At 41.5% G+C, this 13,703-nt stretch overlaps 1 protein-coding gene across 4 annotated transcripts in view; it reads left to right on the top strand.

Annotated features, from left to right (window-relative positions):
• Nucleotides 1–13,703, top strand: part of KDM4C (lysine demethylase 4C) — a 359,368-nt gene that overhangs the window by 309,887 nt on the left and 35,778 nt on the right. For 3 of the 4 annotated variants that reach the window (XM_064490230.1, XM_064490229.1, XM_064490228.1), the window contains exon 19: nucleotides 9,603–9,773. In XM_064490230.1, the coding sequence (XP_064346300.1) occupies nucleotides 9,603–9,773 (171 nt within the window). Of the gene's footprint in view, nucleotides 1–9,602; nucleotides 9,774–13,703 lie in introns of those variants that run through there. The other variant, XR_010382646.1, reaches the window with a different exon arrangement.

The raw sequence follows: 13,703 nt of genomic DNA, 5'->3' as shown, positions 1-13,703 counted from the left end.
CTCCCCCCCATGCTCATGTAAGTAGTGCGTCTTTATAGAATCGGAATTGCCTGTTTTTTTCCGATTTTCTCTTCTGTTCAAGTTGACTGCCCCTCTTTTTTGGGAGCTTCTTATCAGTGTAGATGAGGTAAATAAAAGTAGTGTTAGCTCGTATTGGCATGGTGCATTTGTAGTTTATTGAAGGCTTTCCTAAGAAATACATTGCATCATTTGGTCCACATAGGTAGGTATTCTAGTTGTATCCATTTTACAGATGATGAAAGGGAACTTCAGAGAGGTTCGGCAGTCATTAACCTTCCAGGTCTTCAAAGTTTGGGCACAAAGTGTGTCATTTAGATGCTGCTGTTTTGGTGCCACTTTACCAGTTTGAGACCATGGCTTGAATTAATTTATATGATTTCATTGTTTACTGGGCTTCCTTCTTGGTGGCACAGGAAAACTGTTAAGCCCTTTAATTGGTCTGTTTTGCTTTGAGTCACCTTGTCTAGAAAATGTTTGCGTTTATTTTAGCTACTTTTAACCCATTCACCCACTGTAATCGAGATTCAAAAATCCTGATAGGTTGGAGTACCGTATAGTGATGCCCTATGTCCCTTGCTTCTCTCTGTTGAAAATGTCCCATCCAAGGTAATTTTTAAAAATTGCATTACTTTATAGTTGAATGAATGCTTTTCGTCCTCATTTCCCCCAAATTGTAATTCTTCCAAATGTTTTTTTCAAGATTGCTTTGCATATTTCAAGTTCTGAATTTTGCATTTTCATATAAATTTTAGAATCAGCTTATTGATTTCTAAACACACACACAGCTTGCTGTGAATGATTGAGATTTTGTTGACTTTGTAGTCCTCCCAGATTTTACTATTACTACCCAATAAGCTTGAAGAGCAGCTGAAATATGAAAGCCTGAAAGCAGAGCTTCTGGGGCCAGGCAGACTCACATGTTCTCTCGCAACTAACGAGACTGGAAATGAGTTGGGAAGAGCTCATGTCAGGTTCCATCTCAGCATTGGATTCCGTGACTCCTCTCCAGCTCCCCAGACCAACTGATGTGACCTTTCCTCTCTGCTCTTTATGGAGTAAATTGCTGAAACTATTCAGAGTAGAAAGCAGGCAGTACCTACCTGTGGAGGGTTTCCTACATGAACACAGTGAAGCATCTAAAGATGGTTCTCCCATCCCAGTCCCCTTCACTTACCTCTTGAACAAGATCACCACCTCTGGGGTGAGTTAATGACTCAGAGAGAAAAGAATTTTTTTTTCCCTCAGTATCTTCTGCAGCCTATTAGTTATACTTCTTCAAATGTTAAAGTGAGTAAGACCTTAAATCTGCTGGGAAACTGCTTACCACCATTTCCCACTGTATTATGTTTGTACTTAAAAACCCATGAGAAATAAAGTACACGTGAACAAACAGACATGGAGAAAATTAAATACTTGTGACGTTTTTATGAGTCTGCCTGTGCATTTGTGCTGTAAGAGCAATTATTTCTTCATGAAGCCCCAGGGATTTAAGTTTTTCTGGGTAAAAGATTTTTATGTAGCTCTTGTAATTTTGCAAAGAAAGCTTTCATTATTACAAGGCACATTTAGATGAGTAACTTTTGTTGTGTAAGTTTGGTTAAAAAAAAGAACAGTTTGTATTAAGTTATTTATTCTGATACCTCTAGGACTTTTTATAAAAAGGATACCTTGAAAAAATACAATAATACTATCTCACAAGTTATTAATTCATAGAAATTAGAGAGAAATAATGAAGTTGGGAAGGCAAAAATGTTGTTGGATATACGTGGAAACATGCTTTTTGGCCAGTTATTGGATAAGTTGCTTAGCTTTGGTTCTTCAGCTCTCCAGCCTTGCTAAATGATTGGTGGATGTACCTTTGGACCTCTGCATATACTATAATATTTGGATTTGCACCGTTTATTAATATCATTATACAGATGGAGAATTCACTCAGGGATTTTCCCAAGATGACATCTCTGTCCGTGACTCATCTCATCAGGTGGTGAGTGACCTTCCTTCAGGGTGTGAACAGAGGTCAGCCTTGCCAGGCCTGATAAGAGATGATACATCTTTCAAAGCATAGAAATCTTCCTTCCTCTGCCACACAGGACACCTTCTCTCTGAGCCGTCACTTTAGAGGTCATGTTTGACCTGAGTACTCCCAGCTCTCTGTCAAAAACTCACTGGAGAGGGATGATACTTGAGAATGCAGTATGTATTCCAATCTCAGTACTTAACTTAGACTACCGTGTCAGTTCAGGTCACCCCAGAATTACCCATTTTAGCCTCCATAGCTTCACCCTTCACAGAGATGCCTTCGTTGAGTTTCATTTCACTGCTGTGTCCATTTATTGACAGGATATACAAGCACCATATGTGAGAAGCATTGTTGTGGTTTTTATAAGGCTGTTGTTAAAAGGTTGAGTGTTGTGCCTTTAATATTCCTGGAGATAAAATCTTATTTATAATTTAATATCAAGAAAATTTTATTGGATCGTCAGGGGGAAAAAATTGCATTTTTCTTTCACTAAATTCTAGCTAGAATTTAATTAACAGTTCTGCCAGTTTTGAGCATAGGCAGAGGTGGCATTAGCAATTTCTATGACTGTTCACAAGAGAAATCATATTACCATTGTAACAGAGATTTCAGAATATTACTTATGCTCATTGTAACTTTGAAACTAGGATATTAATAGTTCTTATATCTTTCCCTAGGTATTAATATGTAATACATTATTAAAGAAGTATAGATATTATGCCACTGATTTTTTAAAATATTATTTCAGTATAATTTTGTTCAAGTAATCTGGTATTTTATTTTATACATTTAAAATTATTGTTCTGAGTAGGGATCCACAGGCACGCATGTTAACCAGGGGAGTTCATGGCACCAAACACTCCACTCTCAATGGCCTTCCTGGCATGTGCGCTTGTGGGCTTCCAGGCTCCCTCAGACCTGGTTCAGAAGTTCAGAAGGCTGTGACGACAGTTATTAAAGAAATAGTTAACTCTTGAGCAAGATGGGTTTGAACTGTGTGGGTCCACTTCTACTTGAATTTTTTTCAATAAATACAGTACCTGTATCTCACATCATAGATCTGTAAATTAACTGAGTGAGTAGAAAAGTCTGTGTTTGATTAGAGATCACAGTGTGTGGAATCAGAAGAGTCCTGATTCTCTCCAAACTGTTTCACCTTCCCTGCCGTAGGTGAGTCACTTGTTACTTCCTTTGTTTTTGAGGCAGAGAGAGCAGTATGCAGATTTTTGACTGTGCAGGAGGTCAGTTCCCCTGATCCGTGTTGTTCAGAATGGAAAGTGCAGAGAAGTACACAAAGAACCAAATAGATAAAATCCCATTACCTAGAGCTACACAGAGCCAATGGCTTAGTACATTTTTGTCTTACTTCCATTGACCCTTGAACAACATGGACTTAGACTGCATGAGTCCACTCATACGTAGGTTGTTTTCAGTGAACACATACTACAGTACTGCTTGGTTCTCGATTGGTTGAATCTGCAGATACGGAGGGCCGGCTGTAGAGTTACACGTGGGTTTTCAACTGTGTGAGGGCAGGGGCGTTGGCACCCCTAATGCTGCGTTGTTCAAGTACCAGTGTATTCTTTTTTTCTTAGTTGTGTGTGTGACAAGCCATCACAAAACTTTGTGTCTTAAAACAATGGCCCCTCTTTAGCTGCTGATTCTTTAGGTCATCGATTAAGGCTGGGCTCAGCTGGGCGCATTTCTGTTTCAGGCTGGTTACCTCATTCATCTGTGGTCAGCTGCAGAACAGCTTGCTTTCTCTTGGCCAGGCTGTCTCATAAGTCTAGGTCTTAGTTCCGGTCAGCGTGGTCTCTCATCTACCAGCAAGACAACTTGAGTTTGGTCACATGACAGAGTCTAGGGCTCCTGGGACCCAGCAGCAATGTGCCAGAGGCTGTGCACTTGCATACTATTATTTCTGCTGTGTTCTCATGGCCAAAGTAGACTAAACCCAAGGCTAGCCCAGATTGGAGGGCTGGGGAAGTAGACTCCAGTCCTTGATGGGAGAAGCTGCATAGTCACATTTTGAAGGATGTGGAAACAGGAGGGAGTGAAGGTTTGTGGGCATTTTTGCAATTTATTGCGGTGTGTGTGCGTGTCACGTGTGTACACACAGGAAAACCGAGAGCATGTGCAGTTATGCATTCTGCATATTTCGTCTCCAGGTAGGCTCCAAATCCAAGTTGCTAATTCAACTCTGATTATATGGGAGAGATCAAATGTGGTGTCTCAAAAGGTGTGTAGAACAGAGGAGATACTCACTAAATCAGAAAAGAAAGAAAAGAAATGGAAGTTCTTTAGGCAACTACTTGGATTCCATTAGTCTCACTTCCTAGTTGGTTTTATTTCTCCTCTGATTTTTTTCCCACGTGTGTTCTTCTGGTTGATGATATCAAGGCACTCGTGGTGGGAGAGCACCTGCTTCTGGGCCCCACTTCAACCTCTCACAAGCTCTGAGATCTTGGAAAAGTCACTTGATCTTGTACCTCAGTTACTGCATCTGTTTACTGAGAAGAGCAAATACTTCACAGAGCTATTGGGAGAGTTTAATTAGCTCGTGTACATGGACACGCACTGGTGACTGCGTTATGTGTCCCAGGGACTCTTTGCTGCTTTTGTGGAATGTCTGTAACATTTTCTTAGTTAACATTTTTTTTCACATCCCCAGAATTTTGAACTAGTTCTAGCTTTTCTTTGAAAGAAGTTGTGTTTTTTTCTGACACGAGTGTTTGTTCATTTCTGCTTAGTGCATGTGAAAGAAAATTAGACTTTCACAACCTTAGCCTGTGCATTAATCTTCAAAAACCATAGCCACTTCTGTAATCTGATGGAGCTCCTTGCATAATGTCTGTCTTCTCTGATCAGAAATGACATTCGTAACAGCAATAGATTCTTAGGCTTTTCTAACAGGAAATATTTTTAAGGATGTATAATCAGTTATGGGATAAGCTTGTCAATAAATTTTTCCTGCAAAAATAAATCAGAAATCCTATCAAAATAGCATTATGAAAAAATCTGTTTTCTTTAGTACTCCCCATGAAATGGTCATGCTTGAGGCTTATGAAAATTTTTATTTAGATGAAGGCTGTATATTTAATTTATGTGCTGGCCATCTTTCCACCCAGCCAGTTTGCATAAATTTCGGGTCCTAGCAGGAAGAAAATGGTTGTGGTCTAGAGTCAACTTTTCTCTATTGAGTCTGAATCACTTTTCCTTTCCCTTGACCGACCACTTCACTTTCCAGACCCTGTGAATTTCACCATAAGCTTTGTACATTTTCCCCCCTACCCACATGCATGCCTCCCCACTTGAAGAAAGAGGAGGAACTTCTTCCTAAAACTCCTCTTTGTTTCTCTTCGCCATTTTCTGGACAGTGAATGATTAGAATCAATCCTCTCCCACTTAAAAAATGTGTGTGTATCCATCCTCATAGTTCATTTTTTCATTTCTTTTTGTTCATTCGGTTTTTCATTTGTTCATTCATTCATTGTTCATCTGGCAGCAACCGTGTTGCATGCATTGTACTGGGTGCCATGGATAAAAAGACAGGTAGGTTGTGGCACTGACCGTGGATTTTGCCCTGTTGTAGGAGGGATGGTCAGTGAAAGTGACATTTGACAAGGGCCTTAAGAGAGTCGTAAACAAAGACCATGGGAGCCTTGGAAGTTGGTTGGGGGGAGACCACATTATTTATGCCTTCCTTCCGAAGGACCATAGCTTCATGCCCCGTTTGATAAGAATTAAGAGTCAGAAGAGGATGAGGTAAAGAGCAGGACAATGATGGTTTGGAGCTGGATTGAGCCTTGTTATGTGAAACCAGAGCGCTGCACAGTCGAACATGCAAATTACTGGGGTACAATAGGGAAGAGTGGTTTATTACCCTGGGGCTAGGGTCTCAAGTATGTTTCCTACTTCCTAAAATGAAGCCAGTTAACAGTTGCTGAGAACTACCTGCCCGTGAGTCTAGGCATTTCGTGTAATTCACCCTATTTTATAGCAGTATTATAAGTATTATCCCTTCTGCAGATGAGCAAACCAAGGCTGCTAAAGTTTAACATCCCCAAGGTCACAATAGCTAGTAAGAAACTGAGCTTACACTTCACATTCAAAACATTGTTTCCTGAGAGGGTAAATTTCAATTTTTAATAAAATATGCACAAAGAAACTAATATCTTAGTGAAATATAGTTCTTGCAATTTTGACCATGAGTGTTTTTAAGGTGGTTTGATAGAGGGGGACAATAATTGCAAAAAAGTGCTACCAAGATGAAGCCTTGTTTGGCCCTAATTCCAGTCACTCAGGGCCACTATGTTCACCGCACAGGTTGCGAATTTCACGTCTTAGAGTTAACTGTAACTTGTACAATCTTAAGCAGCAGCCATGGTCCCAATTTTGGAGATTCAGAACTCTGCAGACTATGCTTTCACTCGAATTTATCACCACATTTAAGTTGTTCTCTTACTTTGAAATGTGAGATACATTGAGGGGTTGGGTGGAGACATGAAGTAGGAAACTAGGAAGTTACTCTAGCATATGTAACATACTATGGCCAGCTGTGAAAATAAAGAGTTCTACCTCAAGCGAAATGCATTTAAATCACTCCGGTCTTCTTACTTTTTGTTCTATGTCAAAATGTTTACACACCTAACTATACCTAAAGGCACAGAAGAATTTCCCAGCCAACCTGGCCTCAGTAGGGAATGGTTTCAAGGAGGACGGCATTCTCTTGTTTTGTCAGGCATATGAGGATCTAGATGGCAGGGCTTGCTTCACAAGGAGGAGACCCTTTAGATCATGTCTGGGAGGGAGTCGGCCTTCTGTCCAAACCCTTAGCATCTCTGTCCTTGGCGCTGCACCCCAGGCCCTTGTCTCCTACCTGTACTGTTGTAGGGAACTCCCCAGCCCCTTCTCCACCTCTAACCACACAGGCCTGGATAGTTTTTTCCTTTGTATGGAAACCTCTCAGTGGCTTCCTTAGGCTCACAGGGGAAAGTGCAGACTCCTCAGGATGGTGTAAGAAGTACCCTACTCTCCTCTCCCCCTACAACCTGACTTCTGGGCCCCAGACCATTTCTAAAGTTGCCTCCCACTCCTCACTTCCCCCCCGACACACCAGCAGGGTCTCTGCAGGGCAGCACACAGTGGGCTGTTCCCTGCTGCTGGGCTTCTGCTCACACCCAGGACTCGGTGCGTCGTTGCTCTCCTCCCCCAACTCTGCCTGTGAGGACGAAGTCCTGCTCTCGAAGGCGTGTTGGAGGGTCATCAATCTTGTATCAGCCGCCTGCAGGATGGCTTCAGGTGCACACCTGTGTGGACCTGTTTCCAGGAACGGGCATCAAGTCTTAGTAGTTTTTGTTTGAGTCCTGGGCAGCAGGGGAGGTGCCTGGTGCCCACTGGTTAGCAGCACGAGACTGTTGAAGGAATTCGTGAATTAATGACTCTCTGGGCATGTTTTCTTTGGTTTCTGGAAGGAAAAGAGCAAGCATAGCACTTTATCTGTTCCCTACAAGGTGTTTTAGCCTTTTTTTAAGTCAGGGAAAAAAAGAGGTAAAGCCTCTAATTAAACCAAGGTTCTGAATTGATGACACTGTATTTTCCAGTCATGTTATAAATGCCCCTGCTGGAAAATACTGGGATTTCATGAGTCCTGGCTTTCTGTAGGTTATGGAAGACATGTCAGACTGATGCCAGTATCTTGTGGATTATGAGACTGTGCCTTCCAGGGCCCATTTAGCAAAGGTCCTGGACCTTCCCAAGTGATTCAGGGCCCCTCTAGTGGGTCAGAGTTTGTGGCATCAGAAGAAACAGGTGAATGAATAAGACTTGGAGTTGAGGAATAAAGGGGGACCCAGTGCTTGAGAGCAGACGTCCTCATGTGATGTTGACTGCCATCTCTGCCTGGCAGGAAAAGGCTTTGTATGAGTTCCTGACAAGGGAGCAATAGCCTTATCCTGAAAATAAAAGAAATGGAAAGCCTCAAATAACAGCAAACTAATATTTCTTACTCACTATGAGCCCAGCACTCTGCCGGGCACTTTCCTAAAGCCTTTATTCTGAGATGTAGTCCATGATTTCATATGGTTTTACGTATGTCCACGTGTATCTACATGTGAGTGTGTGTGTGTGTGTGTGTGTACACGTGCATATATATCCTTGCTCTGTCTTCTGAAAAGGTCAGGAGGCAAAGATGCCCTTGTAGTAGTAAGCACACTTAAGCACCTGGATCTTGTTCTCTAATATCTCTGCCCTTTAAAATGAACCACACTCAGGGAAATGCTAATTCTAGGGCTGAGGCAACATGATCTTGTGACATCTTGTTAAGCCAGAAAGTAAGGAACTGCTAAAAAATAAAAAGGCAATGTAAGGGACACAGGAAACCACTTGAAAAGGCTCCTATCGGCCAAATCTGGGATAATATGAGTACCAGAATAATGATTATTGTATGAATTATAAATAGTTGGGGAGGAGGAATTAATAATTCCATACTGGTGATGGGTGGGTGGACAGATGGATGTGGGGAGAGTGGGAGACTTTTGCTTAACAATTTCGAAGTGCCAACTAGTGAATGTGGATGCAGTGCTAGAGCAGGAGAAGTCAGCTTATCACCACCATCATAGGAAAACTGGATCAAGCAGGACTCATCACTGGGTGCCAAATCTAAGCAGAAATGCATGGGAACATGATGTTTGCATGATGTTAAAGTTTCTTCCAGAGATTACCATTAGTATCACCACTGAAAGGCAGACAGCCTTGTGCCCCCAGATGTAATATCCTGAGAAGAGTACAACAGTGTCTATGTGGTCTTCTGGCCGGGAATGTACAGCCCGAATCTAGTCATGAGGAAGCATGAGACAGATGCTCTGTTGAAAAGGCAGGGGAAAGGAGAGCTGTGTCCTTCAAAAGGATCATGATCATAAAAGACAAAGAAAGGCTGTGGAAATGTTTCAGATTAAAGGAGGCTAAAGAGACATGGAAACTAAATGCAGAGCTGACTCAAGACTCGCTCTTGTACATAAAGGATGGGAGGGCGTAAAGGCCATTGGCTCATTTGACAGAACTAGAATATCCATAGTTGATTTAAGTAAGATATCCATGTGAGATTTACTAAAGTTAGTAATTGTGCTGTGGTTATGTAAAGGAAAATTCTTAATTTCAGAAAATAAACATAGATGTATTTTGGTGTAAAAGCCCATGATGTGTGTAGTTTATTCTCAGATGGTTTGTGGCAGGTGTTAATATTTATATATACACACAATTTATATATATATACTTGAAAACACATACAAAATGGAGACAGAAAGTGCAAAAAAAAGTAAAATGTTGACAATAGCAAGAGAGAACAATAGATGAATGTGAGTCAAGGGTCAAAGAGCATAAGTGTGTTTTTGTATTATTCGTCTTCTTGCAACTTCTAGGTTTGAAATTATTCCCCAAATAGTTTCAAAATTAAAAATATATATCATGACTGAGTCAGTGATTGCTTTCTAAATAGATATTTCTTTTATTTTCTGTCCTTCTCCTGTTTGTCTTCTCTTGTCTTTCTCTGCGCCTTCCCTAGAAGTCCAAGGCTGAGGAGAAGGGCATCTCTGTGGGCCAGACGGTCATCACGAAGCACCGGAACACGCGGTACTACAGCTGCAGGGTGACCGCTGTGACATCGCAGACCTTCTACGAGGTCGTGTTTGATGACGGCTCCTTCAGCAGGGACACGTTCCCCGAGGATATTGTGGTGAGTACGTTCCTGGGGTGCCTGCTCCCCAGTTTACTTTTCTGTATGGCTAAACCAGCTGAACATTTCAGGACGCTTTCTTTTGGCTTTTGGAGAAATGCCTTTCACTTAACATTTGATTCAGTTATTGTGTTTTCCCACCGCAAAGAAATACTGCTATCTAGAAGATTCCTTAGCCTTCATTATTCTAAATAAGAGGTGAACTTAATTCATCTTCCCAAGTTCTTTTAGTAAATGAGAAATATATGTGGCCAGAAACATAAAATATGAATTCACCTATTCTTTTCTGTCACAGAGTGTTTATATATTTGAACTCCTTTATTGCTGCTTTTTCTTTTTGCTTAACTGGAGAATGTGGCTTTTATGAATCTGACCTGACAGTGACATCTATGATCTGACAGAAACATGTGATGTTTTGTATGGGAACAACAGAAATCTCACAAGAAAAAGGCTCTGACTTTTACTGAGTTTCTTAGCCATGGTCTGGAGCGGGACACGTGCCTGTCTGTCTGTCTGTCTGTCTGTGGGTCTCGGGGACTTGCTCTTGAGCAAAATGTTTCATAAGAGAAGCACTTTCAGCAGAAGGTGTTTGAGATCAAATCAGGCACCTGAGACCAGGGCTGGTATTCTGTGATCTTGTTATATCTTCTCTATTTAAGGTAAGTGTCCATTTGGGGAGCCAGGCATCAGTAATGTGGTTGTAACTTCTGCTTTGTCCTGGGTCCGTCAATGCTTTGCCCTCGTTTGTACTTGGAAAGACGTTTCTTAGTGACTCTTTAAGGGTGATAATTATGCATTATGTGCACTTGATAATTAAATGTAACCTTATGAAATTGCTTATAAATATTTCTAGTATCTTGGTCTCCCGGGGTTGAAGAAACATGATTCGATCAGCTTTGTTATGTTTACTTTTCTATGCCTGTAAGAGGAACAACTGTGAAAACAAAAGTTACCTTATTTGAAAGATTTTAAAGCAAGTGAATTTAAACAAATTACAAATCCCAGGACTTGATCATACACCAAAAAGGTGGATGTGTTTCTTTGCAGAATCCTAACTGGAGCTTTGCTTTACTGCACTGCCAAACAGCAACCCTTAGTTAACACACTCCCCTTGTTTGATGAGGTTGTCCATTCCAGCACGTAGTCTGCAGTCACTGGGTGCCTGCTGTGTGCCAGGCATCACGCTGGGTGCTGGCAAAGATGATGAAAAAGAAGGTGTGATTTGTGCTCCATCTGGAGGGAGGCAGGCTGGTAAATGGGTGCTTTCTAGGCAGTGTGATAAATGCTATAAATGAGCCAGAGGCAACTTACACCTGTTGGATTCAAGAGGCTAAGTCTGAGACGGCACAGAGTTGGGAAGAGGGGACAGTGACGGACGTGTGCCACGTGCCAGGGCTGCTTCAGGAGCTCGACGCCTGAATCATTTCATCCTCACATCCTTACACACTTGTTACTACTGTATTTCGCATTTTGCTGTTGAAGAAACTGAGGCACGAAGAAGTAAATCACTTTCTCAGGGTGACGCACAGCTAGTCAGTGTCAGAAAGAGTATTCAGTTTGGCCCTGGAGCCTCTGTTCTCACCCCCTGGGCAGGAAGGGCATGTAGAGCAGGAAGGGAAGGGGTGTGCGAGGGCGGGAAGGCACGGAGCCCCTGGTGCTCGCCAGCCCTGGCCAGGCCGCACACTTATGTCAGAATCAGCCTTCTTTGTGCAGGTTGTGAATGCTGAGCCAGCAAGAGAGAGAAAACTTCAGTGGAGAGCGTGGTGGGGACAGGATAAAAGACTTTTGAGCACTGATCCCAGAACCTGAGCAAATCAGATCTTTATCCATGACAATGTTTAATGAATCCTGAATTCCCTTTCACTTCACAAGCCTCCACGCCTCTCAGCCAGTTTTCAGCTTTCTTGCAATGTCTTTAGCTTGTTCATTGGAAGAGTGGCTGTGATCCTGGTTTTTTTGGAATCCCACCAGCCTTTCCTTGGACTCTGCGAACTCAGACAAGTTTGGTTTTAAGTATTTGTGGGTGTTGTAAGAACAAGTCTCTAAAATTGATGATTGTTTAGGAACACCTTGGCATTTAAATCAAGAATGAAAAACTAAAATTCTTTAGTGCTTGTTTAGCTCTTCCTTAGCATATCTGATAAGGATTTGAGGTTCAGCCGTGTGTGTGTGTGGTCACAGCTCTGGCCTTGGAGGGAAGTGGCAGCACTCACACTGGCTGGAGTTGACATTGATTGGAGAGGGGGCATCTATATAAATTTGTGTAAATGACAATTTTCTCAGGGAAAAAATTATAACCTTCTTCAAGCAGGTCTTTTCTCTTTTATCCAGTCTTTCCTCCCTCAGTATTCCCCACCACCCTCTTTCCCATCTGCTGCATTTTTGGTTACTTGTTCTAGACTTCTTACACCAACCAAGTAGGAATATTTCAATCATGTTCTGTTTTCAAATTTTGCCTACATTCTAATAAGATCACCATTACTTAGCTGCTGTGGCCTCTTCCTCTTGGTTCTCTTGGTGCTGAATGAGACATCCCCAGCTTTCCTTCTTTCATGACTGTAGGGAAGGCTTTGTTTGTCCTTATAATATTGTGTTAAGAGTTCTCCAGAGAAACAGAATGAGTAAGAGTGTGTGTGTATTTAATATAACACATATAAGTAAATGCATATTTATACATATTACATATATGTGTGTGTGTGTGTATATGTATATGATTTATTATAAGGAATTGGCTCATGTGATTATGGAAGCTTACAAGCCCTGAGATCTTCAGTCAGCCGACTGGAGACCCAGGAGAGCAGATGGTGTAGTTGTAGGCCAAGACCTAGCAGGCTCAAGACCTAGGAAGAGCCAATGTTTCAAGTCCAAAGTCAAGTAAAAGCTGAGTCCCAGCTCATAGCTAGTCAGGCAGGAGGAGTTTCCCCTTATTTGGGAAAGGGTCAGCCTTTTTGTTATATTCAGGCCTTCAGTTGACCTGATGGGCCCTAGGGAGGTTTGTCTGCTTTGTCTATCAATTCAAATGCTAAAACTATCCAGTAACACCCTCACAGACTCACCCAGAATGATGTTTGACCAAATACCAAATATCTGGGCACCTGTGGCCCAGTCAAGGTGATGCATAAAATTAACCATTACATATATTAACTTGCATGAATTATTCTGGGGCATATGAGGAGACTGTTTACCTCATGGTCCTCTGACTGCTCTGACCTTCAGATTCTCTGACTGGCATAATGTAATTTACTTTTCTGTGAAGCAGCCACAGTTTTGGTTGGCTTTGTAGCACTCTGCAGATCCACTCCATTGGCTCTGTGCTTTGTCCTGCTCATCATCTAGGTTCCCAAAAGGCAAAGTCATGGATTTTTATAAAGCAAGCTTTTAAAATGTAAAGAATTATCAGGGATTGATTGGAGTCTGTGTTTCCACCTGAAATTAATTACAGCTACATGATTAAATGCCCTTCTAGTATGTCAACTAGGCTTCGGTTTGGTATGGGGGATTTGATGTTGTTTTAAGACATAATGTATGTATATAACTAAGTATATAGTAAATATTCACAGATAAGTTATATTTATTCCCATATGTGATATAATGCAAATACATTTATATTACCGTTTTTCAACCCATGTGGATTAATTTTTACAATTGTCCCACTTCCACCTTTGATAATCATCGACATTAGAACTGTCTTCTGGGAAATGGGAACTCCGCTTGGTACCCCATTGGGGAATTTCATCAGGAGATAAGAAAAATGTAACCAGGCCTTTTTCTGTCTCAGCATCTTACAGATCAGGGCAGAATAATTATTTGATGGAAATACTAAATGTATTCCATATTCCTCAGAGAAATCTTGTTTTCGTTAGCTGATAGACCTGTGCTGTCTGAAACTGGGGGTAGAAAATGATTTTTTTCTTCTGTTTGTCTGAAAAC

This window comes from Camelus dromedarius, chromosome 10 (genome assembly GCF_036321535.1).
Source record: "Camelus dromedarius isolate mCamDro1 chromosome 10, mCamDro1.pat, whole genome shotgun sequence".
In the NCBI taxonomy this organism is placed as follows: domain Eukaryota; kingdom Metazoa; phylum Chordata; class Mammalia; order Artiodactyla; family Camelidae; genus Camelus; species Camelus dromedarius.
The sequence above is the reverse complement of the archived record's forward strand: the minus strand, read 5'-3'. Positions and strand labels throughout refer to the sequence as shown.